Source organism: Phyllostomus discolor, chromosome 8 (assembly GCF_004126475.2).
Source record: "Phyllostomus discolor isolate MPI-MPIP mPhyDis1 chromosome 8, mPhyDis1.pri.v3, whole genome shotgun sequence".
Lineage (NCBI taxonomy): Eukaryota > Metazoa > Chordata > Mammalia > Chiroptera > Phyllostomidae > Phyllostomus > Phyllostomus discolor.
Window position 1 is genome coordinate 36,487,466 of NC_040910.2, and position 25,860 is coordinate 36,513,325.

A 25,860-nucleotide genomic window follows, 5' to 3' on the forward strand; every position below is an offset into this window, starting at 1 on the left:
CCGGACCCGCTTTACAAACCGGGACCTCACCCCACAGCCACCTCCCCCCAGGCCTGCCCATCCAGCCACTTCCAGAGTCGAGGGGTCTAGGGCTCTTTCTCTTTTAATGTCTTTCTAATGAGAGGTAGAAGGTTACCCTGGTTACTGTCAATTACCTGGAACAATTTCTCCTTTGGTTTCCAGTGACAAATTAGTGAAATTATTACAGTGGACTAATTACAAGGTTGCAAATTGGAGGCACGTTGCAGGGATATGTCCTCTAGAATCAATTGAATTCTTTTTGCACGTTCTTCCAGAGGGTCCCAGATTCCTCTCCTTGGATATTTTATATGACGCAATTTTAGAATGCCTGCATTTCTATTTTTTTCCCTCTATTCTCACAAATGGGGGGGGACCTTTCTTTTATAGAGTGCATTTGGTTGAAAGGTGAAACAAATCATAACCTTCAGATCTGTGGCCATGAGATCTGGTTGGAAAGAGGGGGAGTGAATCTGCACACAGAAGAACCTCCTAGAACCTTGATTCTCGGTGAATCAGGGTGCCCTCACCTTTTGGCTATCATAACTAGCGCCCAAATTCTTCTTCTGGCTACCCTTTTTGGTGTGTTTATCCTCATTTTACACATGCAACACCGAGGCCAGAAAGATGGGCGTTTCGGTATCATCGGTGCCCTCCTCTGTCCACCGGGTCAGGGCTCCTCTTAGGGTAGAGTGGCTCACTGGAGCACCTGTGTGCAGTGTGAGGACAAAGGTACATCCGGGTCAAGGATGCACGCCCCTGAGACCCTCTCCTGGCTTTGCCCAGGTGCGGCGCCAAGGGGGCCTGTGCAGAATCCAGCCGGAGCTCTACCGTGTCAGCAACCTGCAGGCCTGCTGGGTAGGCAGTTGCAGTTCAACCCACAGCAAAGCCCTGGCCCGGCCACTTTCCCATCGGCAGCCAGGCCCGCCTCTGAAGCCATGGGCCTCGCCCACCCTGCACTCCAGCCCATGACAAAGCTTGGCCTGTGGTGGCTCCTTCTGATCCCAGCAGGTGAGTGAATGACATCACCAGGACAACATGTCACACCTGTAAGCTCACATGTGGTGGAGGAAACTCCTACAGCTGAGCTCATGGCAACCGCCATAGCTGCAGGGTACTCCGAGTAGCTCATCCCACAGTGAGATGGGGGCAGGGCACTCGCAGCTCTGACATGGGCAGCAGCATCACCTCGAACCTGCCCTAGCTTTGGCGTTCCTCGTCTGTGAATGCCGATCGTGACTCCCAGGTCTATTGTGAGGATCACATGACAGGAGAGTGTGTGACCAGCACCTGGAATACAGTAGGTGTTCCGTGCACACCAGCTGTTGCTACCGATGTGCTTTTCTGGGTGTCAGACCAGTAGTGCCCCTTTGCCCAAGCCCCGGAACCTTAGGAGGTGATGACGATGTTCAAAGAACAGACGTAAGCGGTTCCCTCAGACAGTTGTGGGACACTTTTTAGGAAAAGTGTCCTAGGCTGAATCTCATCTCTAGGTCTCACTTCTTCCCCGCTCCTCTGCCTCAGCAGCCTCCCCACACTTACTTCCTCGCTGACTTAGCGAATGGTCCCAGGGCAACGGACATGTCCTGAGCTCTGACCACGTGCTGGTTGCTTTGTTAAATTCTCACACACGCTATTCTGTTTACTCCTCACCAGTGTTGTGAGATAGGTCCTGGATAGCGTCCCCACTTTACAGACGAGGAAACTGAGGCTTAGTGAGTTTGAGTGGCTTTGCTGGGAGAGGGAGTTGAACACCCACCACCCTGGGCTCCAGGAGACCCCACTCTTCCTTCCTGTCCCCCAGTGCTGGCACGGCGAGCCCCCCACACCCAAGCTGAGGATCGCCTCTTCAAACACCTCTTCAGGGGCTACAACCGCTGGGCACGGCCGGTGCCCAACACCTTGGACGTGGTCATCGTGCGCTTCGGGCTGTCCATCGCCCAGCTCATCGATGTGGTAGGCCCGTCCCACCACCCTCTGAGCCCGTGGGATCAGGCCCAGGCACGAGCCGCTTTCCCAGGGTCCCCCCTCCCTCCCCAGCCCCAGCCCTTCTCCTTCCAGCCCCCCAGCCCACCTCGATCAAGCTCCCTCCCCCGCCTCCCAGCCCTGGAGGCCCTCCTGGGGGGACCGTGATTTAGCAGGGGGGCTTCTAAATGCTTTGCTTGTTCCACTGGACACGGGCCCAGAGGACCCAAGTGGCCTGTGTGACCCTAAAAATCTGAGCAAGGGGTACAGTGTCAGGTGGGGTATTGGCTGGGCCTGGTTTGCTGTATCATATAAGAGGGTCTTCTGGTGAGTGAGGGGCTTGAGTCAGCCTGTCCCATGTCACCCTGTCTTCTGGGGCTGGTTCCATCACTGGCTGCTGTTACCCTCTCTCCCACTGCCTGCTGGCCAGGACGAGAAGAACCAAATGATGACCACCAACGTCTGGCTAAAGCAGGTGAGCACCTCCCCCACAGGTAAGACAGGAGTGGGGGCAATGTGTTTGCTCTTAAGTGCCTGCTTCTCCCCACCCCCGGGATCCCCACGCAGGCTGATGCATTTGTGTAAACGTTACCGGACTATTCCTGGAGGGGAAGAGGCATTGTGCCTGGGCACTTTGCAACAATGCAACACTGCACCATTTTAGTGCGAATGCATAAAAGCAAAATGGCCCCTGGACCTAGGACAGGCCTAGAGTCGGGGAGGCAGGGTCCAAGCCCCAGTGCTGCCACTTACTGGCCGTACCCTGCCTCAGTTTCCTCACCCTAACTCATTGGATTGCTGTGAAGATTAGAAAAAAGCATCCAAAGGGCACTACCACCAATGGTGGTGGTTACTGTTTTAATGATTATAGGCCCCTACAGGGCAAAGGACAGGCTTGGGTGCCAACACCAGTCATTCTCTGTGGGGGGTAGTTGCTCCTTTTAGGTTTAAAAGGGACAGGGGACCATCCTGGAAATGCGACCGTACAACTCTGGAGTTTTTCCGTTGCTGGGGTACTCATTTTCTGAGCATCCACCGGGGCCTAGTGCCAGCCGTGCAGGTGCTGTCCTGGCCTCACAGGCCTCACAGATGCGTTAAATCAACCACTGCACACATCTGCGCATAATCACCATTTGTGATAATGCCATAGAGGAAACTTCAGGGACTGAACAATTCTAACCTGGTTTGGGGGAGAAAACAATAAATCACATGGACCTGCTGGTGTGAGCCCTGGTGGCACTCCTAGGGGGCGCTCCGAAGCACAGTTTGAAAGTCACTGGTTCACTCCCCTTTCTCAGCTGTATGTTCTGGAAGGCTTTTACCTCTCTGGTCCTCAGTTTCCTCATCTGTTAAATGGAAAAATATTTGCACCTCCATGGCATTCTCTGCCCAGCCCTCCTATTAAGGGTGTAAATAATTTTGTAAATTGTGATGCATTAAAAAAAAAGTTAACCCTGGCTGGTGTGGCTCGGTAGGTTTAGAGCCAGCCTGAGAACCTAAAGGTCACTGGTTCAATTCCCAGTCAAGGCATATGCCTGGGTTGCAGGCCAGGTCCCCAGTAGGGGGCATGTGAGAGACAACCAACTGATGTATACCTCTTGCACATCGATATTTCTCTCTCTCTTTTCTCCCTCCCTTCCCCTCTAAAAATAAATAAATAAACTCTTTAAAAATATATTATTACACACGAGTGAGGTGGCTCCCTGGAGCCGTCCACCTGGGGAGTGGCAGGATGGGACTAGAGTCAGGACTAGGGTGACAACGACTAAGTGTGCCCGGGACTTTAAGTACTAGACCCGAGGCAAAGCCAGGGGGTTGGCCATGTCAGACCAGACCCCTGATTCCCAACCCAGAGCCCTCTTCCTCCGTGGGGCTGGATGAGCTCCGTGGTGATCGTGAACCTGCCTGCTGGGGCGCCCCCAGGCTGCCTGTTGGCCCTGAGACCCCTCCCCAGGCAGCACCAGGTGACCGGACTCCCCTCCCCACACACAGGAGTGGAGTGACCACAAGCTGCGCTGGAACCCCGCGGAGTTTGGCAACATCACATCCCTCCGAGTCCCTTCGGAGATGATCTGGATCCCTGACATTGTCCTCTACAACAAGTAGGGAGCCGCTGGGGTCCTGGGAAGGCCCCTGGGAGGCAACTTGGGAGGGGTCTCTGGGTTGGATTTGGGAAGTGCGCCCCCTTATGTCTCACCCTCATTGCCCCCCCAAGTCCTGCTCTGCTATCACCCACCCTACCCCGAGCTTTTGTATTGATCCCTTTATTTCTTTCATTTTGTTCTCTTATGCATACACCGAAATTTATTGAGCACCCACTATGTGTCAGTGCCTGGGGCCGTGCTAATGGGACACAGATTTGCCAACACTATTACTTCAAAACTCAGCTGGTGCAGGCTGTGGAAACAATGCCTGCCGGCTGGAATTTTGCAGCAAGGTGGTGGTGCGGCTAGAGCAGGGAGCAAGCTCAGCTGGTATGGGTGTTTATAAAACCATACTACTTGTCATTGCCTTGTCTTCAAGACCAGAAAGGACCAGTCTTTGAGCATAACAACCAGAAGCCAAAAAAGGCAGAGGAGTCTAAAGAGAGCCCAGCGGGGCAGGGAGGTGGGGCAGGGAGGCGGGCTGATAGAAGAAATGGAGATCTATCATTTTATGTATGGTGTTTGGTAGCGGGTAGTTCTTCATTCAGAAGTGCTTACAATTAAAAGGTATTTGAGACTATGTTCATCTAAAATATGTTCTAAAGTGGGGCTCTAAGGAATTCTTAGAGATGTGAATGGACGTGGAAAACGGCCCTCGGGTCAAATGATCCTAGGTGGCGCTGCACGCCCCCCACCCCTGGGCCTGCCTTCGGGGTCCGTCAGAACGAGGCAGCATTCCAGCATTGTTGGAAGTTGTGCAGCCAAGAAACCCATTCAGGCCAGCATTTCCCAAGTCTTTAGACCCAGCTTTGGAGAAGCCATTAAAAAAACAAATAAACACACAAAGAGGAAAGGTCCACTTTTGGAGTCTGGGCGCCTCCAACCGGGTCAGAGGGGAATGACAATGGTTGCCTGTCATTGGAGCCCTTCTCTCCTGTGAAGTGTTATAGTTCATTGAATCACTAGAAGTGTGATTTAAATGCATTTGCTGTAGGATCTTCCCGTGTATTTTCCTTTTAGAACTATAGGGTTTTGAATCACTGGAGCCGTTTCTGTATGCACAGTCAGCGGGGGTTACCTGGAAGGTCCAACCCACAGGTGCCTAGTGTTGGCTGCTGCCACCAGAGTCACTGCCACCTGGTCCCTGTGTCTATTCCCCTGAGCTGGTACCCAAAAGCCACCTAGTTTCTGCTTCCTGCGCATCTGGCAGAAGTCAGAAGCAAAGTCCTTCCTTAGCATCAGGTAAGACCTGGAGTTTTAGGGTGACCAGTAAGGCTCCAGCCAGTGTTACTTGAATATAACAGGTAATTCTTATGACAGTTCAAGCCAAATTCTTGCCTTTAAGGAAGGGTCTCCTCCCACCCAAATACTCCGTGCCAGGCTTACAGGAAGATCAAAGGAATCGCACGTTCCTTCCTCACAACAGGGCACATCTTGCCATCTAGCGGTGATTGTGTGTGCTGACAAAAATGCCTTCTGAAACTTCTGCCCCGATCTGTTCCTCTCCTCCCAAGTTCCCATTTCCAACCTTTTCTTTAAAAGATTCCCGTTTTGCAGCCTCTAGCCTGGAACCGCTCCATGGGAAATAAGTCTCCTCCTGGTATTCTTCTGGTTCTCGGGCCTTCAGAATTGACCTTGAGAACTGGAGAGGGAGGGACAGCTTGTTAAAGACTCAGGTGGGGAACACTCTGCGTCGCCTCCCAGGTCACACTCCCAGGGCGAATCAGGGGCTCGGGCTCCCAGGAAGCCTGACAGGTCACCCCTACTTCAGTGTCCCTAGAAGCCCTCAAGGAAGTCCCTGTAAGCCCTCAGATGCTTAGCAGCTCCATGAGGAGACCAGACCTGCCCCTCTAATGTAGGCACGCCCTGTGAACTTTGTCCTTCCCCTCCTCTGTCCCTCGTTCTGGAGGACGCTCTGCCGGCACACTCCCCACCCCTTCTCTCTGCCAAACCCTGCCATGAGTCAAGGCGTCACTCAAACGGCAACTTTCACGGGACTGGTCACTCCAGCCAGGAGGGAGTTCCCCTCCATCTCTGTGGAGGAGCGCGGTGGGCCCTCAGAGCGCTGCTGTGGAACTGCCTCCCCCACGTGGCAGGTGTCCGGGGCTGCCTTTCCCTCCCCCCTGCTTCCTCCTGCCTCTGCAGGGGCAGGCCGGCTCTCACGCTGTGCCCCCACAGCCCCCATGTCAGCTCCGGCGGGCAAGTCTGGCTCAGAAACGCACGGGGAATGGGTGCATCAAGGGATTATCATTCTTCACTAGCAAAGATGTTGGGTCTCTTCTCCACGAGACACTGACAGAGGTCCCAGGTGGAAAGACCTGACCCCCAGGTGAAGGCCTGATTCACCATTTGCTGGGGGCAGAAAATACACTCATAAATAATCACTCTGAACTATCAAATATTCACAGAAATGTATGTGATCTATAGGACATCAAATATACATGACATATATATGTCAGAATGTTAATAGTGGCTGTTTTTGACATTCTTGGAATATTTTTATATTCTTCAAAATTCCTACTTCTGTAATTAAAAAGATGAGCTTGAAAAGACAACACCAGTAGCCGTCGATGCCCATGTGCTAGGAGAGTCTCCCGCACTGGCGTGGCCCCCAGCCACCCGACCAGGTCTGGCTTTGGTACTGGGGTCCCTGCTGCCGGCCATCTGGAGCAGCCCAGCGTGTGCAGGGGGGTGGTGTGCGGGCCCTCCAACCCCTCCCCTCTCCCCAGTGCAGACGGGGAGTTCGTGGTGAACCACATGACCAAGGCCCTCGTCTTCTCCACGGGCACCGTGCACTGGGTGCCCCCGGCCATCTACAAGAGCTCCTGCAGCATCGACGTCACCTTCTTCCCCTTCGACCAGCAGAACTGCAAGATGAAGTTCGGCTCCTGGACGTACGACAAGACGAAGTTCGACCTGGAGCCAATGGAGCAGACGGTGGACCTGAAGGACTACTGGGAGAGTGGCGAGTGGGCCATTGTCAACGCCACGGGCACCTACAACAGCAAGAAGTATGACTGCTGCGCGGAGATCTACCCTGACGTCACCTACTACTTTGTCATCCGGCGCCTGCCCCTCTTCTACACCATCAACCTCATCATCCCCTGCCTGCTCATCTCCTGCCTGACCGTGCTCGTCTTCTACCTGCCCTCCGACTGCGGGGAGAAGATCACCCTGTGCATTTCCGTGCTGCTCTCGCTCACCGTCTTCCTCCTGCTCATCACTGAGATCATCCCGTCCACCTCCCTGGTCATCCCGCTCATCGGAGAGTACCTGCTCTTCACCATGATCTTCGTCACTCTGTCCATTGTCATCACGGTCTTCGTCCTCAATGTCCACCACCGCTCCCCCAGTACCCACAACATGCCCTCCTGGGTGCGGGCGGCCTTTCTCAGCTGCGTGCCACGGTGGCTTCTGATGAAACGGCCTCTGCCGCCCTTGGATCTCCACGGCCCCCCAGATCTGCAGCTCAGCCCCTCCCATCACTGGCTAGAGACCGATGTGGATGTGCAAGAGAGGGAGGAGGAAGAGGAAGAGAGATGGGTGTCATACCCCTCCATGCGTGTCCTCCATGGCCACGCTGATCTGCACCAAGGGGCCTTGGGCCCCCAGGCGGAGGCCCAGCTGCAGAAGGGAGGGCTCCTGCTGTCGCTTCGTATGCAGAAGGCACTGGACGGCGTGCACTATATCGCCGATCACCTGCGCTCTGAGGATGCCGACTCTTCGGTGAGCTGGGGCTGGGCTCCTCCCCTGCATGACTCTGTCAGCCTAGCGGGGAGCCTCCTTACCCCAGGGTGTTTGGTTGGGCCAAGCCAGTCTCCTTCACGTGAGAACCCATCTCCCTCAGTCATGGCCCTCGGGAGTCTGGAATAAATAGTGGTGGAGATCGTCCAGCTGGCAAATCTGAAGACATGAAGGGGCAGGTGGCAGACCAGCAGTCAGGAATGCCCCGGCTGCCCTGGCCATGTGGCTCAGTTGGTTGGAGCACCATCCTATAAACCGAAGGGTGGTGGGTTTGACCCCCAGTCAAGACACCTGCCTGGGCCGTGGGTTCTGTCTCCAGTCAGGGTGCGTGCGAGAGGCAGCTGATCGATGTCACTCTCTCACATCGATGTGTCTCTCCCTCCCTCTCTCCTTCCCTTTTCCTCTCTCTAAAATCAATAAGCATGTCCTCAGGTGAGGGTCCTAAAAAAAATTAAACAATTAAAAAAGAGAGAGAGAATGCCCTAGCTAAGCCTAACTGGAAGACAGCAAGACAGAGCTTTGCACGCCATCCTCACCACTATTTCTCCCCATTGCCCGTTGGCCGGGGTAGGGGCAGAGGGAGGTGGAGGGAGTGTCATCAGGAGAGACCATACGTCAGGCTGCTGTGGTGTCAGCCTTCCTCCTTTGCCCTGATGGTCTCCCCCTCCTCCTCCTCGTTTACGAGTCCTGGGTATTTTGTGAACTTCACTGTTCACACACAAACCCCGAGGAAGCTTGGTTGTGCCGGGTGGATGCCCCTCCTTGGCCTCGGCCATGTCTGGCATTATCAGGTGAGCCGGCCACTGCTCAGCGTCTCGGAATCCTTCTTAACAATTGAGGAAAGTATGAAGGGCAGGGAGGTTATTACCAGGTGACCCTGATGAGTAGATACAAAACATTCTCATTATCTAATCTGGGCGCAGCTAGGAGTTCCGACCCACTCACCTAGGCTGTGAGCCCGAATCCCACAAAGTACCCCCTGCAACACGCACCCCCCCCCCGCCAGCCTTCCTAGGGCCACGCCTGCCCTCACCTACGCCCTCTCCATCTCCTGGAGTCGTGGGTGAACAGGGCTTGGGAGGCAACATGGGGGCAGCAAAGTCTTCACCAGGTTATAAGTACTGGGTAGTGTGTTTAAACCACTGTGGGCCCCTGGGTATTCTAGAACCTTTTTATGTCCCTTCAGCCTCTCTTACCTGGAACTTGAGGGCCTCAGGAAAGGCCCTAGGCTGTGTCAGAGGTAGAACAGGATGGGAATTGCTTAGGAAAGCACTGTTTGAGCCTTGAGACAATCTATTACCCACCCGCCCACCCCCGCTTCTGCTTCTCAAGGTCTCAACGGGGCCCCCTTGCCCCCATGCCATGGTGGGACCCCTCCCCTTTCCCAAGCCCTGGCCCCTGTCACTGTGAGCCTCTTGCACCTGCAGGTGAAGGAAGACTGGAAGTATGTGGCCATGGTGATTGACAGGATATTCCTCTGGCTGTTTATCATCGTCTGTTTCCTGGGGACCGTGGGACTCTTCCTTCCCCCGTTCCTGGCTGGAATGATCTGATTTCACGGCCCTGGCTTTGGCCCAAAGGTGGCACTGCTGACCATCCTTGCTGCTGCCTCCACAACCCACCTTTGGGGTCAGTACCATGTGACCGCAGGTGCCCCACCCTGGAGTCCCTACACTGGCCCGGTCCTCGCAGACTTCCTGACCCCGCTCACTTGGCAGCGCTGTGCTCTCGCTGAGCCTGCACTGGGCGCAGAGCCTGGCTTTGGGTGCTGAGCAGCGGGAAAGGGAGGAACTTGCTCTGCAGAAGGTTATGATGAGGTGGTGACAATGTGGAGCGTATGAGATGCTCCTGAAGGAGCTATACAGACACTGGGTGACAGGAGTGTCACTCGGGGGAGCAGAAGGCAGGGGTGAGGCCAGGCGAAGGGGAACACAACACCAGCCTCAATGGAGGGGCGTGGGGGAGAGGCGAGAGGGCGCCACAAGGGGCAGGAGGACTATGAGCGATGTTTTGGATTCAGGAATGAGCCCAAAGTATTAGAACAGCCAGGCCGAGGTGGGGCTCCGGTGCGGGGAGCACTGGCTGGCAGGTGGGGTGTCTTTGAATGAGGTGGAGAAAGAAGTTCAGAGTCTGAGACCACGAATCTAATGGCAGAGTGGGAAAGGCTTTCGGGGAGGGGAGGAGGGGGAGGCAGGCTACGGGTGGGGCAGAACTGCAGGGCAGACCCTCAGGCAGAGGGGGAGGGTTAGCACCCCATCCCCCCTGCTGCAAACTGGCTCGGCAGCAGCCTACCCCCAGAGGCCTGGCAGCATCGAGCGTCCCTGCTATGGGCATACCCTCTGCCCTTCAACTCCTGTGGACAAACCACAAGGTCAGCCTGAGCCACTCTTGATCCAGCGTGCTCCCTCCCCGCCTTGCTCCCCAAGACTAGTGGTGGTTGGCACTCGGGAGTGAGTGGTCCGCTTTGGACCTCGAGAATGCTGTGTAGGTGCCAACACTGCAGGACCCAGGACCGCTTCCCTTCCCAGCCCGCCCCCCCTGTCCTTCCCAAGGCCCCATGGTGTGCCTGAGCTGCCCATGTGGTCTGTGTTCGAACCTTGGAATGCAGCCATCCATGGCTGTCAGTTGCAGCGGGAGTCTAGAGGAGTTCCAGCGGGGGAATCAGGGCTCCCCCCTGCCCCAGCTAGTCCTGCTTCTCCAGGGTGGAACCCCAGCAGTTAAAAGATGTGGACACTGGGTTCTTGGGTCAGCGTGGGTACCCCAGACAGGACGCTGATCAGGACAAGCTTCCAATTTCCCTTCAATCTTTGGGGTCCTCTCCCTCCAAACCCCCAGGCCCAGCCTCTGCTCCTTGGTTCTCTCCCAAGACCCCCGACTCGTGGCCCATTCCGGTTTCTGGCCCCTCCCTGTTTCTGTGCACGTGGTCCCCAACCTCCCTCCTCCCTCCGGGACCTCCCAGCCTGGGTCTCGTGGTGCACCGATGCCCCCTTATGTCAGTTCATCTCCCCTCTATCTTGCAAGTTTGTAGAGAAATCAAATAAAATTGAGGCCGCCGTTCATCTAGCTGTGCAACCCCTTGCGGCATCCCCAGGACCACCAGAGACTCCCCCAGAGCCCTGGTTGTTTGGATGTCAGCGGGGAGTGCCATTCCACTGGCATCCCTCCTGTGGCCGCGTCGGGGGCTGCCCTGGGTCCCCACTGGAAAACGGCCCCTTGGTCAGGTGCGGAGCGAAGGGGCTGAGGCTCATAGCTGACCCCACTGCATGGGCGTCACCAGGCCCCCCTGGGCTGAGCCGAGCATCAGCCCTTGGTCTGCACCCAGCTGAGCGCAATCAGTTTCTTCCAGGGCTGCGGCTAGAGGCCAAAGTTTTCCCCCAATGGCAGTTCAAGCAAATGAAGTGATCAAACCACAAAGCAAATAGTACAATTTTAATTCATCCACAAGTCAAATAGAAAGAAGGGAGAGAGTGTTCTGCACAAACACAAGAGAGAAGGAGGGCAGGAACTGATGAGAAAGGGGGAGAGAAAGGGAGAGGAGCAAGAAAAGAGGAAGAAAGGAGGGGGGAAAAGGTGGGAGTGAGGAAGGAAGGGGACTGCGACCTAAGTCCCATTTGGCCTCGACTCCCCTTCTCCTTGACACTTGGCGTGTTGACAACACAGTGTCCTGCGCCCAGTCTCCCAATAACGTGTTGCTGGACCGTGGCCCAGGTTCCCCCTCCAGGGGGCACATGGCTGTCAGTCCAGACCAAACTCACATTAAATAAATTCCAATATACACTGTACAAGAAAGCCAGGTCCACCCCTCATCTCACCAGCTGTCCACCTCGTGAAAGGAAGCTGCTCTCCGACCCCTCTGCATCCGTGGGCAGAAGAGCAAGAAGGAATAGCTTGGTTTCCCCGTGGCCTGCTATGTCCATGCAGAAAGCCACCATGGCCACTGGGGGCATCAGCGTGACCCCCAACAGGCCAGGCAGGTATGAGGAGGGAATGGCCAGTGGCAGCTGTGCTCCCTCTGAGTCCTCCTTGTCACCCCCTGGAATCTACAGCCCTGAGTCCCCTCTGTCCAGCTGCAGCCTGAACAGCACCGTCTGGGGGCCGGGATGGGGGAGGGGGTCGTGCAAAGTGGCAAGGGAAGAACTCCCCTCGGCCTTCCCCCTGAGAAGACCCACATGACCGAAGGCAAGGCAGGGGCCGGGGGCAAGGAAGGTACACGACAGGCGGGGGCGGAAGACGCGGACAGGTGACTCCCACCCTCCGTCACTCTGCAGGCGGGTGAGCCAGGTTGGCCAGAACCTTGGCCTGGTCCACGGCATCAAGCAGGTTCTTGGCATCCACGGCCAGGGTGTGGGAGGCTGTGAGCATCTGCCGCTTGCACTCCTCGCTCAGGGAGGTCACGGCGTTTTGCTGGGCCAGTCGCATCTTATTGATGAGCTCTGCCAGGTCCTTGTTGAGCAGTTTTTGGGTCCCTTCAATCTGGAGGAAGAGTGCACAGCAGAGGTTGGAGCCCGAGCCACACAGTTGTCCACTTTGGTGTTGGCTGAGATAGTCAGAATTTCTCTGGGGGGCAAGTCAGACCCAGGCCAGGGCTGAGTCCGAGGCCCTGAACAGGCTGGAGCCCAGCCACCAAGGACAGACACCGCAGACGTCCCGGCCCCAGCCCACCCCATGCCAGCCCAGTCTGATCCACCCCCACCAGCCCTCCCTTTATCACATATCATCTTCTTGTGCTGGCCCCACGTTCAAGTGGATAGTCGGGGGTCAAGTGCATTTACTCATTCATTAGCTGTCTGCCATGAAATCAAGAACTCTGGGGCTGTGGTTTGAGCTATAGGGCTTTGTTTACTGCCATAGGCCCGGAGCTCAGCACACTTCTGAGCACGCACTCAGCACTCGAGAGCACTGAGCAGGTGAAACGAATGGCTGGGCCATCACACCCAGGGCAAGATGCTCTCACGTCAGACAGGACAGCCCGGCCTGGGGCTCCTCTGTGGGCTACCACCGCGGAACCCCCCACCCCCGCACTGTCTTTTCTTGAGCAGTCACAGACAGTGGGGATTCAGTGGTCACCTGTGCCACGTCACGGACCACAGGCAGATGCCACATCAAACAGCAGCCTGGCCCTGGCTGTGGGGTTCCCAGACAGAGAGCCAACAAATGCGCGGAGGCACTGTACAAGTTGCCTGTTGCTGCAGTGACTTAAAACGACACACTGATCCTCTTCCGGTTCTGGAGGTTGGAAGTCTGGAGTGGGCCAACGGGGCTAAGTCAGGGAGATGGCGGGGCCGAGCTCCTGCTGCAGGCTCTAGGGGAGAATCTGTCCGCTGCCTTCTTCCGCTCCGAAAGGCTGTGGCTTTCCTTGGCTTTCGGAGCCTTCCAGCCCAAGCCGAAATAATCTCGGCCTCTGCTTCTGTCATCACACCCCCTCTCTGACTCTTACGAGAGCTATGCTTCTGCCTCCCTCTTGTGACTACATCGGACCGCCGTGGATGATCCAGTGTCCTCTCCCCACAGCAAGATCCTCAGCTTAACCACATCTGCTGAGGCCCCTTTGCCACGCAAGGCAACACAGCAACACAGGCGCCGGGGGCTGGCATGAGGCCCTCTCTGAGGAGCTGTCCTGCCCGCCACAGGCTCCCACGTGAACACGGAGCACCGAGACTCCTATGTCAGTGGTCGGTGGTTGTTTGTTTCTCACTCAAATAAAGAAAATTAGATTAAATGGTCCACAAGAGACACCTTAACTGCTATGTCCGTAACACACTCAGCTTGCCTCTAGCGTGGAGGGAGACTAGAGAAGGGGTCACAGGAGGGCCGGAAGGGAAGGCGTGTCCTCCCTCGCGTGTGCGCACACAGTAAGGCATCGCTGCAACTACCTGAGACCTAAGCTAGGAAACCAGCCCTAGGAGGCTGGCCAGGTCCCTAGGTGCCAGCTCAGCCCCCTTGCGGCACCTGCGCAGATGCGCTGTGCAGGGCCACCTGCTGCAGGCTCGGTGGGCAGAAATGAGACTGCCCAGGTGGCCCCGCTGAGCCCCCGCGTGGAACACAGCTGGGCAGGTGCAGCGGAAGGGGAGCCGGTGGCACCGTCTGACACCAGGACGCTCACCTCTGTCCGAGACGACGACGGCAAGGAAGGCAGGATGTTGTCCACGCTCCCGATGAGCTTCCGCAGGGTCAGGCCCACGTTCTGGGGAGAAAGGGCGGGGCGACTGCACCTTCCGCTCTCTGAGAAAGCCATGCTTCCTTCAGAAGGAGCGCTCCTGGTTGGCATCGGCCTTCTGAGCCTACCTGGGACTAAACGCCCTCCGCCACCTTGCTGTAATGGGGTCTTCCCGGGAAAGACACCCGGCATGTGGGGCAGACCGGGAAGCCCAGCCCCATCCCATGTGCTTGCAGGGCTGGGATGAGCGGCCTCCACCTCCCTGTCCTGGTTCTGCCCCTGGTGCTCACCTTCACCACCACCACGTAGGCCTCAGGGGGCAGCTGACAGAGCTCATTCTTGAGGTCCAGCACAGCCCGCACCAGCTCCATGACATTGAGGTACACCAGGTCGTCGGTCCGATCCAGGTTGGCTGTGGGCTGGATGGACTGGCGGGGGTGGGGGGTCTCGAGTCAGGGGAATGCTGCGATTCTTTCCTGGGAGGCACTACTGGTGCCAGCTCAGCCCCCAGCCCAATTTGAAAAGATCTCCAAGACAACAGTGCCCTGCGTTGGGGGTGCACCCCTCCCTTCTGCGTCTGGGGCAGTGGTTCTCACATTGGAATCTGCTGAGGGCCTTCTAGCAGGTTGGTGGCCAGCTTCACACCAGACCAACTCAACCACCACCCTGGCACGGTGGCCAGTGGTTTTCCAAAAGCACCTTGAGTGATTCTAACAGGCAACCAAGGCTGAGAACACTGTTTCAGGTGAGGAAAACCGGCGCCCATCCCAGGCTACCGCAAGAATAAGGTGGGCGCTGACACCCAAGGGGATGCACTCAAGAGAGGAGGGGGCCCAACTCCTGCTCCTAGGGCAGGACCAACGAGCTTTCCTTCAGGTTGGGGAGAGAAGAGACTGGCCATCCCCTTGCTTTTTTGGGGCTCAGCTGTGTGGCCTTAGACAGGGCACTGCCCTTCTCTGGGCCTCAGCTACAGCATGAGGGGGCTGGACAAGGTTATTTCCGAAGGCCTGTGAACTCTTCACAGACCACGGTCTTCAGTCTTGGGCAGCCCCGGTTCAAATTCATTACCAGCTTTGGCAGAGCCAACACATACCTGTGCACCCAGCCGTGGCGGCTTCTGTGGGGGGCCCGTGAACTCTGCTGCAAAAGGAGGGAGAGTGAGGGGGGCAGTTCTCAGCACCCTGGCCCTTCCCTCTGCGTCTGCTGATAACCAAGCCAATCCCCTCTCTGCTACCAGGAGACACAAAAAATGAAACCCTCATTCCCGACGGCAGAGAAAGAAAGTGACCTCCCTGGCCCTCCCAGAGCCAGGGACAGCCCTGTAGTCCACCTCTTGGAAGGATAAAGCCAAAGTTATAGCAGCGCTGGAGGGACTGCAGAGGTGAGCCAGACCCTGAAAGCCCGTGTCCAGCCCTGAGGGACAGCACACCCTCTGGCCTTGACAGTCCCCAGGAACAAGCTTCACTCTGTGAAGGCAGGGAGCGGGTGGCTGTGGCATCGGTCCCCAGCCCGGTGCCCCTGCGGCTAGCAGGGTGGGTTTGTGCGCGTTCCCCAGGGGTCTGCTCTGAGCACTGGGGGAGTCGAGGAAGTGGAGCAGCAGAAGAACCACACTCCTCACGCCCCACTTTGATAAGCAAAGGTGCACTCGGCCCCTGGGCTGCAGGAAGAGCCCACTCAGAGCAGAAGTCACAAGGCCCAGTTCTACTCTCAGCTCCTCCACCAAAGGGCCGTGTGACACAGACAGGGAAGCTCAACTTACGCTCCCTGGGCCTTGATTTTCATCAGTCAGATAAGGGGGCTGCTCAGAAGGGTCCCTGGAGCCAGGCTGCCTGGGCTCAAAGCTGAGCTCTGCCAGTTACCAGCTGGGTGACTTTGGACAAGTCACCCTTCCCCTGCCTTGCTTTCATGGCCTTTGTAAAGTGGGTGCCATAACAAATTGTCTTATGTCACAGAGTTGCCTCGAGATAAAACCAGTTGACATCTGTAAGTGACTTGGGCCTGTGTGTGGCTTGTGTCAAGTTCTCTGGGATGGTGTCATCATCACAACTGTCACTGTCATCCTCACCATCATCAGCCCCACCCATCCAGGAGGATGAAGATGCACCCAGTGTGCTGCTGGCTCCTCCCCCCACTGCAGCAGGGGCCTTTGGAGAGACTCTGAGGGCTCAGCCACCCCCTTTCTCCCTTCCATCCCCCAGGCCCAGGGAAGATGAGCATCAGCGAGGAGAGGCCAGGGGAACCACCCTATTTTCCTCCATGAGGAGCCTCCAAAAGAATGAGTGGGGGCTAGGAAGGGAGGGTCACGCCTTCCTCCAAATAAATGCAAAGAGGGGATAAACTGGGAAGAGGACTCAGGACCCCAGGACTGAGAGAGAGAGAGAGATGGGAAAAGACACTGGACCGGGAGAGTGTGGGGTGGCAGACGGGGTGGAAGGGCAGACACCAACTCCAAGACGGAGCCCCTCTGCACACTCTGAGGGAAAACAAGGCAGACGTTTCTTAAAACTGCAAGTACACTCTACGGCTCTCTCCAGCGGGCAGGGAGCAAGGGCAGTGGCTCAACACCAGAGGTCAAGTGCAAACTCCCACTGAGAGGAAGGGCGCGTGGACACTTACTGTAGCCGGCCTCCTTCTCTGGGGTCTGGAAGGAAGGAAAAAGAACACATCACTGACGTGGCTCTGGGGACAACCCAAGTGCCCCCTGACCTGTTGTCCACCCCCTCGACATGGCATTTAGAGGGTTAGAGATCACGGGCATGGGGGCATAGAGTCTGGGGGTTCCTGACAAAAAGCAAGCTGGAGGCACATCCCTCTTTTCTAAAAAGCAGAGGGGGCTGGGGCAGAAGAAGCAGTGCTGTGGGTGTAGATCAAGTGAGAGCTCAGGAAAAGGGCCCCTCAGAGGTTAGAGGAGAGAGAAGAGACTCGCTGCCAAGGTGAGAAAGAGGCAGAAGGGAAGAGACAGGCAGGCCGGGGGCCGGAGCTGGGGTCCTGCTGTCTGTGAGGGCATCCCAGCCTTCACTCTAAGGTAGAGGCCTCTCCCAGACTTACCAGTGGGGACTTGTCATTCATGTGAACCATGGGGTCCTGCAGAGGAGAAAACCAAAGCAGAGGACTTAGAATTCCAGAACTAGGAACCTCAATAACGCACAGAGAACGTGCACTGTGGTCAGCTGTGGGGGGCAGAGGAGGACACACCAATGTGACATGATGGCATGGACGTCTCTCCCATGCAAGCACGTTTATCAGAGTGTCCTCAGCAGGCTGCCGAGAACAATGTCCCGCCCCACGCACAGCTCAGCGGCTGCTCACCAGGGATTTCTCCTCCTGCCTCAGCCACTGGTAATCTTCCACCATCTGCTTCTGCTGCTTGTCCAGGATCTGCCGCATCTTGGCCCTCTCAGCCTCCCAGAGCTGCTGGGCCTCTTCTCGGCTGCTGGGTCGGATGAAGTCCTCCTCCTGGGAGGACAGTGGGGAGAGAGGGGAGGACACAGTGAGCCTAGTCCCCAGACTCAGAGGAGGGACAGTCCTCTGAAAAGCCTCGTGGCAGCCACAAGACTTGGCCTCATGACGCTGCTCTTAAATCCACAGTCACACATGCAGACAGTTACAATTGGGCCCGTCAGCCCCACACACATGCTTGTGTTGCAATGGAATGCCAAGCTCAGAACGCGGTGTTTAACCTGCATTGTATTCGAGTGATTACATGACCTGTCAGACAATTTAATTTTCGAAAAAACTGCCCTAATGTTATTTTCTCAGCTGGTTATCTGTCATGGTTGCTGTCACTTAATCAATTTAGAAGTGCAAAGCCAACCCTCTAGAAAAGCCTTGGGCACTGCCCTCCAGCCCAGCACCACTGCGCAGGTCTGCAGGCTTCAAGGGGCCGCGGTGCTGCCTGCAGCCCCACAGTGGGGCGGGGCCCGAGAGAAGGAGCAACAGTGGGCACCCATGGATCGTACCTTTTTATTAAAACAAGCTCTTTATCAAGATGGTAGCTGGGGTTGTTTAACCAAAAGAAATGCATGAGCTGGGAGACAAAGTGAAGAACAAAATTTAAAGAAATACAGATGTGTAGACATTCAATACATGCTTCCTCTCCCAGCTTTATGAATCCAACCCTTGATTTAACTCATTTGGGGGACTTTGGACCTGCTCATCGCTTTACCAGCTATTTCCCAAAAAGAAGGTGTTGCGTGTTTTCTTAGCACCTGCTTTCCCCTCAGGCTTCTCAAGGGCTCATTTGTATAGTTATCTGCTCAGTCCCTTCAAACTGTTTTTGCATTCTTTTCTGCTGCCCAACTTTGCACCTGGACTCCTGGACTTGCACTAACACTCCAGGAGTGTTACTGGCATTTTTTGGACTGCATAGAGCCAAGGACTGCCTTCGCCAGGGGCAAGACCTCCCTGTGGCACCCAGGCCAGCAGGCCCCTCCAACTGTTTCCTTTGAAGTGGCCAGTTTCCATACAAACCACTTGTCTAAAATGCCAAAATTCATGCTCTATCCACTTCAGCGAGCCATAGTCTCCGCCAATCCTCTGAAGCTATTTCCCCCACTAAACTCCCTAAACACACTTGACTATAACAAGACAGTTAAATATTGAGCTTTTTCCCTAGTGCTCATTCAGTTTCAGTTACTGCTCTCAATTTCTAACAATACTTCTTCCCACTTCTCGGATTTCTCGGTGAACTATTCTTTGTTCATTATTTTATTCAACAACCATATATTAAGCCACTGCTGTGTGGCAGGCACAGGGGTGGGTGTGGGGAGGGCAGCGATGGTGTAACATGCAATGTCCCTGTTTGCACGGGCTGTGTGAGCGACAGCCAGACCAGGCGTCGCAGCCTCAGCACCATAGACACTTGGGACCAGATAATTCTCTGCTGGCGGAAGATGCCCTGACCTTGCAGGACGCTTAGCTGCAACTCTGCCCTCCAGACGCCTCAGCACCTCCCCAGCTGCAACAACATGCCCCCAGGCAAAATCACCAAATGGGGCAAAATCAGCCTCAGTTGAGAGTTACTGAGTTAGACCTTATTTTAAGAAGACAGATTTCAGAACATAAAGAGTATTTTGTAATTGTAGAATCATAAAAATAAACAAGATTTATTTCACAGAGGACAATGCTCCAACATGAGGGAATTTTAGGGTTATAAACAGCCCCACTTACACGTCAGCACCTGCAAACACAATGGTGGGGCTGCCCCAGGATCCCAGCAGACACTGCCCACCAGGAGCCAAGGGTCAAACACTTTGGATACAGAGTTAGGAACCTCCAGGCATAAGGAAAACGTGTGGACTGCAGGAGACTGGAGGTGGTACTGGTAGGAGGAGTCACCAGAGTCAAGTAAACACTACGTAATGTGTAAGTGCTAAAAAAGGTTCCTACCACTCAAATATCTAGTGCGCCCCAGGCCTGATCAGCATCTCACAAAGTATTTTAAGATGCATTCACAGATTTGTTCCTACATCTTCCAATTTCATAATCAAATCCAAGGAGAAAGTGAGATTTTTAAAAAATTGAATCACTTTTAGGCTTCCTGGTCTGAAAAGTACCTCAGATATTCTTATCAGGCAATAAATTCTTACCTGGCTGGTCACTCTTATCAGGGATCAGGTCTTTGTGGCGCTGTAAGTGACCCACAAGCTTTGACCATTCCAGAGTTTGGCTCCCTGCTCCTCCCCTCCTGTCCTCACGTCTGTCCTTCCTCACTCCAGCCAAACAGCTCCTATGGTTTCCCAGCACTCAGCTGTGGCTCCTACTGATGCCTCTGCCCCTTTCACCCCCCTCAACCCAGTTCCTTCCTGTCCAAATCTTACCCATCCTTCCCAGCCCAGCTGATGAAAAGAAAGCTGGAAGGAGTTGTTCTCCTCTCTGCACTCTCACTGCACTTTTGCCGTATTTTGCTGAAATGTGTGTGCCACTCACGGCTTTCTGGCTTGCATTACAGGTAGGTGTGCACCTTGCCTGTCTCTCCAGGCCAACTGTAAGCGCACTGAAGGCAGAATCACCAGGGCCTCCTGTCAGCACCTAGGACAGCTCCCAGCAAAGCACTCCTGCACAATGTACTGAATTTATTTTAAGCCTCAGTTGTGAGATTGCTGCCTTACGAGTCTGGTGTGGCATCCCACAGATGCCCGGATGAGCCAGGCAATACCGGAGTCAGTCAGTAACAAGGGTGTTTTTATGGGAAAAACATCTCCGATTTGTGTTCAACGCTTTGCAGGGAGCCTAGGCCTTTTCAGCATTCTACCTGGAAAAGGCTTTATCCAAGTTTCTGATGTACACCACAAAGTGGAGTTTTATTTTTAACCTTTTTTGGTTTATTTTAAGAAATGTTCATTATGTTCTTTTAGGCAGACTTTCCTTGCGGAAGGTACTTCTAAACCCCGGACACAAAAGGTCTTTTTTCCCTGCAGCACAGCCCGTCTCTATGGAGCTGAACAAAGTCCTCACGGGAAGCAGGGATTAGACAAAGGCGATGCCGCCCCCCACACACGCAAAACAGCTTCCTTCTGAAAGGTCGCATTGTAAAGCGAAACTCACTAAAACTCAATTAATTACGAATAAAGAGTCAAGGGCAGGAGGGTGGAGGAACTGAATACTGCCTAAATTATAGTGCAGGCTTCAAAATGCAGCTTTGTTATTGTTAAGTATATGCTAAGATATAAATTGTTTAAATGATAAATGGGGAAATTTATTCCACAATAGATCTTGATGCCTAGAATTCTGAATTATATTACTCATTTTAAAATTTTACTAAGTTAAGAACAAGGGCACAGAATATATCAACCAATGCACTTTCCTACATCTTCTAAATCTATTGGAATAATCATGCGGGTTTTCCAAAAAATTTTAGAGGCATGTATACTGAACATGAAATATCGTGCATGTATATGGAGTTAAAGCTAAAACAATAAGGGCTTTAGTCTGTTTTGTCGCATAGCAAGGCTCAGTTTAGTAAAATATATTAAATATTCATGGCAACCACAGGAGCTATTTGCACTGAAGGAGAAATGGGTGCTGACAAGTGACAAGTGGGCAAGCAAAGGTGCTTTTATTTATTTCATTATTTTTTGATTATCACTCAAAGACTCAATGACTGATTTTAGAGACAGAGGAGGGGAGAGAGAGAGGGAGAGGGAGAAACATCAAAGTGAGCGAGAAACATCCATGGGTTGCCTCCCACATGTGCCTGACTGGAGATCAAACCCACAATCTTGGTTTGTGCTGTGACCAGGGATCGAACCCACAACCTTTCAGTTATAGGACGATGCTCCAACCAACCGAGCCACCTGGCCAAGGCTGTTTATTTATTTATTGTATAAGCCATGACAACCAGATGCTAAATCCATGAAGTGCTCAGGGCCTCATATTGGCAGTCATGACAAAGAGGTGACTGGAAAGGCTGCAGCCCCCCAGCTCCTTCCCAAACAGCAGCAACCTTTACAAAAGCAGCAGGACTGGAAGCCACAAAGAAGCCTTCTTCTGGCTGGAGAGAGACTGGACACCCAAAGCAACCAGGCAGGAAGGGCAGAGCAGAGCAGAACCTCCAGGGCCTTTGTTCTCTGGCACCGACAGGCTTAGTTGCCTCTCCCCGCAAGACTCCTCACTACACCCAGAGCTCACGAAAGGGGGACATTGCGCATCACTCGCCACAGCACCAGAGTGTGGACAGGGCAGGTCCGGGTCCAGCTGGTGTCCTTGGGAACAAAGCCTGGCTTGGCCGCCAGCCTCTGATGTGTTCGCCAAGGAGGGAGTCACAGAGCCCCTCAGTGGCCGGACTGGCACGTGGACGCATGGAGGGCACCTCCTGAGTCTGAGGTGGTGGGGTTCCCGGTGTCCCAGGCACCTCCCCTCCATTAGCCTCCTCAGTCCGGGCTGGGACCCAGCATGCAGAGTCCTCTTACCCGCATGCTGTGGCGCTTGAAGACATTGTGCCGGTGGAGAGGCGGGGTGTGCAGCGAGTTTACGGGAGATGGGTACTCCATAGGGCTGGTGAGCGTAGGCGAGCTGGCACACAGACCCTCGGGGACCTATTCAGGAGAAGCAAAGAAGCACCACGCACAGGGACAAGGCGAGAAGGTAGACAATTAGCTGCTACAAACTTAGCACAAAGAAACGATACGTGAGCACCACGGGAGAAACAGGACTTGGTCTCTAGGAGCCAATAAAGAATATAATATCAGCATTTCATGGGCCCTGTTGGGAAGACATGGCGGAGCAGCATACACAGACAGCTCTTGGCTAGGACTGGGCACTGCCCTCGTGGCCAGCGGCCTCCGTGCCCTGCCAACGACGGGCCCACACGTGCGACTGACCGGCCGAGCGCGCGTCCCCTCCCTTGGGACTCTTCAGAAGAGAGTTCTGTTCCATAGTCAGATATAATTAACACACAGATGCGTGTGTGTGTTTGATCGCTGAGTTCAGCATCCCAAAAGGCATGCTTGGTTTTAGTGGCATTGCTTCTATCTTCTGCATCAAGTTTTTTTCTTCAAATGAAGAGGATTTATGTTAGTTCTTGGTTGGGCTTGGCTGGGCACTGGGCAGGGACTCTGAGCCGAGGGGTGTGAAGGAACAGACGAGGGGGACTGGGGCTCCCTCTGACCGAGATGCGAGAGACAGGCGCGGGGCAGAGGCCCAGGCTCGGGCGGGGAGACCCCGTGGTTGGTGATGACGAAGGCGGGACAGAGCTCAGATGAAACACTTCTCTCTCTTCACTGGCCACCTCTGTGGGGAGCTCCAGGGAGCAACTCCATTTTCTGGGGAACATCAACTGTCCCCAGCTTCCTTGGAGCCCTCCTCAGAAGGCTCTGCTCAGGGAGGCTTTGGACACAGACGGGCAGCTGTGGGCAGGCACACGCAGCAGCAGACGCCGTGGACAGACGGGCCGGGCGTATAAAGCGCGCCTTCGCTGGGGACAGCCCAGTGAGACTGCATTGGGTTTCCTTTGACCTCTGGGGACTCTGAGTTCAGATTCTTTTCTGGGTGCCAAAGCAGGCCCTCTCTGTTACCTGAGCAGTGGGCTGCTGCTCCGCAAGGCATGAGAATGGAATTTCAGGAGGGACCAAGACGGCCCTGAACTTCCCAGCACCTGGTTATGCTTACCTGGAACTGCAGTTTGGGAGCCAGAAGGTTGGTTTGTGGCGGGGGCCTGTACTTGGGTCGGCTGGGCTGCAGAGAGAGCACAGAGAGCGGTCAGCCCGGTGTCCCTCCCTGCGAGAGCACTAGAGGGGAATCAGGTCAGGGACAGGTCCGGCTTGCTCAGAATGAGGAAGATGAGGGACACAGTTTCCATTGCATTCACCTCCTGAGCACCCATTACATGCTGAGTGACAGGCGGGTACACAGAGCCAGGCTCTCTGTCCTGCTGGGGGCCGGCACTAGGTGAGGGGTCACTGGGCCCTGGCTTTGCAGCTTCTTTGGGTGGGGGAGCACCTGTCAAGCGGCAGCTGAGAGCCACAGACATGCGCAGGCAGGAGGTCACGGGGCTCCGGCACTTACAGCAGCTTCATGTGGGAGGTGAAAACTGAGCTGAACCCTGACTCAGGGAAGCGGGGAGGCACCCCGGGCCAGGGGCACACTGAGAAAAGGCCCTGCACCAGACAGGGCTTTGTTGTGGACAAATGTCTGTGTCCCCACCAGAGCTGTATGGTGAAGCCTAGCCACCCCATCCCCGCAGTGTGACAGCCTTTGAAGGCAGGGCCTTGGGAGGTAAGGGTTGGATCAAGACGTGAGGGCAGGCCCCCATGTGGGATCTGCATCCTTATAGCACTAAGGAGAGACTCCAGAGTGTCCACTCTCTCGGCCCTGTGAGGGCACAGTGAGAAGGTGGCCATCTGCAAGACAGGCAGAGTCCTCACCAGACACTGGATCTGCCAGAACCTTGATCTTGGACTTCCCAGCCCCCATGAACACCTGCTGTTCAAGCCAGCTGGTCTATGACATTTGGTTACAGCAGCCCAAGCTGCCTAGTACAGGTGCTGTCACTCACAACCCACCCACCCAAAGACAGGGCCATGGGGCACTGGCTCCTGAGCCCAGAGACGTTATGGAGCATGTGGACACGAAGGCTGGACCTAAGGGGCCCGGACACACTCCTCATTCACGTGCCCTTGTGGGGATCTAATTGTCCTTAGAAAACACCAGAAAGTGCTCAAGCTTCTCAAGGAAAGTGTTTCCAGGTGACTCCCTGCCCCAGCTGCCCCATGGGCAGGTGCTGTCTTGCTGTCTCCGATGCCACCTGCCAGGGCACCGAGGGGGCAGGGATTGAGCTCAGTGCTGATGGAGGGTTGCCTGCAGGGGCTGGGAGAACTGTAGGGGCACACTCCGTCTGTGCTGTGAGGGCCTTGCAGTCGGGTCAGCAGTAGGCCAGATGGGGACCCAGTCCTGCTGTGACTCAGGGGACCAGTGAGGCCAGGGCTTGGCTTACCTTGGGTGGTGGTTCCTGGAAGGCTGGGGGCTCCAAAATTTTGGGAGGTCGGTAGCGAGCGTTCCTCTCCTGCTCTATAGCAAGGTCCTTCTCCATCTGATAAATGTCACTGCCAAGGGGTCAGGTCAGATAGGGAGAGAGAAACAAGGTCAATGCTCCTGGGGGCTCCTCTCTTCACTCTGCAGCCCGGAGAGGCCCAAGGATGACCACTGGGGCCCACTTTTATCTCCTCTGCAGAGTGTGCTGGGGAGACCCCTCCAAGACAGGCTGGGACACGGGCCCAAGGTCGCTTCCACACCAAGGCTGGGAGGATTTCAGAAACAGATCCACAGAGGGGAAACCCCCTGGGAGAGACAGTCTCTAGCCCACTTCCCCGTGCCTCTTGCCTTCCTGTGCCTGCTGTTGGCCCTGATCCCCTATGTAGGTTTCTGGCGTCCCAGTCAATGTCAGGACGGCCCGGCTTCTGCATCTCCTGTTTCTCACTGAACGTCCCATCAGCACACTGCTGGTGCATGGGTCACTGCCACGCCGGCCCTGTGCATGCTTCTGGCTCTCTCACCCCATCCAGTGGTTTCCAACCTGGGGATGGCAAACCCCCAAGGATTCTGGAATAATTGCAGGGGTCTGTGAAACCACATGCTCACAGGTGTACTGTGCATTGTCTGCAGACCAAGTATTATGTATGATTGAAATAAATTTCTGGCCCTGACTGGCGTGGCATCGTTCTCAAAAACAAAAGGGCATGGGTTCCGTAACCAGTCAGGGCACACGCCTGGGTTGCGGGTTCGGTCCCAGGTCAGGGCGCATATGAGAAGTAACCGACCAAAGTTTCTCTCTCACATCGATGTTTCTCTTTCTCTTTCTCCTCCCTTCCCCTCTCTCTAAAAATAAATAAAATCTTTATTTAAAAGAAAGAAAATGATTTTCTAGGCCCAAGATAGAGTCACTCGGGGGTGCCACACGAGCAAGCCAAAACTTAAGACAGCTTTTGTGTCCCTCTAGATGCTTTGCTTGACCCAAAATGCAACACATCCAGCCGGCCTATCCCCAAACACCCAGACAGCCCTGGGCTCCACATGTACTTCCTCGTTCCCAGTTCATTTCCTGCTTTTCTCTCCCTTGTTCCTTGTTCCTTTTCGCACTAAAGCTTCTATTTTCTTCTCCATTTTGCAATTCTCTGACCCTTTGGGAATGGAGGCTGCATGCTTCACAGAGTGTTAAATAAACTTTATAGCACCTAAACTGTCTTCTTTAATCACTTTCAATACCAGTACTACTGAATATAACATAGCTGATACTGTGTTTTCAGATTTATATGCATTATATTGTGTGAAATAAAGAATGCATCATACAGCTTACTACATTTTGTCAATCAACAGATTCTAAAAGTATAACTGACA

At 54.8% G+C, this 25,860-nt stretch overlaps 2 protein-coding genes across 5 annotated transcripts in view; one reads left to right on the top strand and one right to left on the bottom strand.

Moving 5' to 3' along the window:
* The first annotated feature begins 794 nt into the window (after window positions 1–794).
* Window positions 795–11,627, top strand: CHRNA2 (cholinergic receptor nicotinic alpha 2 subunit). Of its 2 annotated transcripts, XM_028520975.2 has the most exons (6): window positions 795–1,029; window positions 1,823–1,974; window positions 2,414–2,458; window positions 3,976–4,085; window positions 6,857–7,853; window positions 9,299–11,627. In XM_028520975.2, the coding sequence occupies exons 1-6, from the start codon at window positions 957–959 to the stop codon at window positions 9,422–9,424; spliced, it is 1,503 nt and encodes a 500-aa protein (XP_028376776.1). In that variant the 5' UTR covers window positions 795–956; the 3' UTR covers window positions 9,425–11,627. The 2 variants fall into 2 exon arrangements, with proteins under 2 accessions (XP_028376776.1, XP_035887950.1); XM_036032057.1 differs by lacking the exons at window positions 795–1,029; window positions 1,823–1,974; window positions 2,414–2,458 and having other exon boundaries at window positions 4,007–4,085; window positions 6,993–7,853.
* PTK2B (protein tyrosine kinase 2 beta) overlaps window positions 11,286–25,860 on the bottom strand; it is a 116,764-nt gene continuing 102,189 nt past the window's right edge. For 2 of the 3 annotated variants that reach the window (XM_028519425.2, XM_028519427.2), the window contains exons 22-31: window positions 24,461–24,569; window positions 23,137–23,202; window positions 21,939–22,064; window positions 17,338–17,484; window positions 17,077–17,112; window positions 16,645–16,669; window positions 15,122–15,168; window positions 14,319–14,456; window positions 13,975–14,055; window positions 11,286–12,344 (exon numbers count right to left, since the gene is read on the bottom strand). In XM_028519425.2, coding sequence (XP_028375226.1) covers window positions 12,129–12,344; window positions 13,975–14,055; window positions 14,319–14,456; window positions 15,122–15,168; window positions 16,645–16,669; window positions 17,077–17,112; window positions 17,338–17,484; window positions 21,939–22,064; window positions 23,137–23,202; window positions 24,461–24,569 — 991 coding nt within the window. In that variant the 3' untranslated portion in view covers window positions 11,286–12,128. The remainder of the gene's footprint in view (window positions 12,345–13,974; window positions 14,056–14,318; window positions 14,457–15,121; window positions 15,169–16,644; window positions 16,670–17,076; window positions 17,113–17,337; window positions 17,485–21,938; window positions 22,065–23,136; window positions 23,203–24,460; window positions 24,570–25,860) is intronic. The other variant, XM_028519436.2, reaches the window with a different exon arrangement.

Bases quoted from the DNA above. Each gene is read 5' to 3' on its own strand.
- CHRNA2 (XM_028520975.2), top strand. From the start codon at position 957: ATGGGCCTCGCCCACCCTGCACTCCAGCCCATGACAAAGCTTGGCCTG. The intron at 2,459-3,975 runs GTGAGCACCTCC...CCCCACACACAG, and splicing joins CCAACGTCTGGCTAAAGCAG to GAGTGGAGTGACCACAAGCT. The intron at 4,086-6,856 runs GTAGGGAGCCGC...CCCTCTCCCCAG, and splicing joins GACATTGTCCTCTACAACAA to TGCAGACGGGGAGTTCGTGG.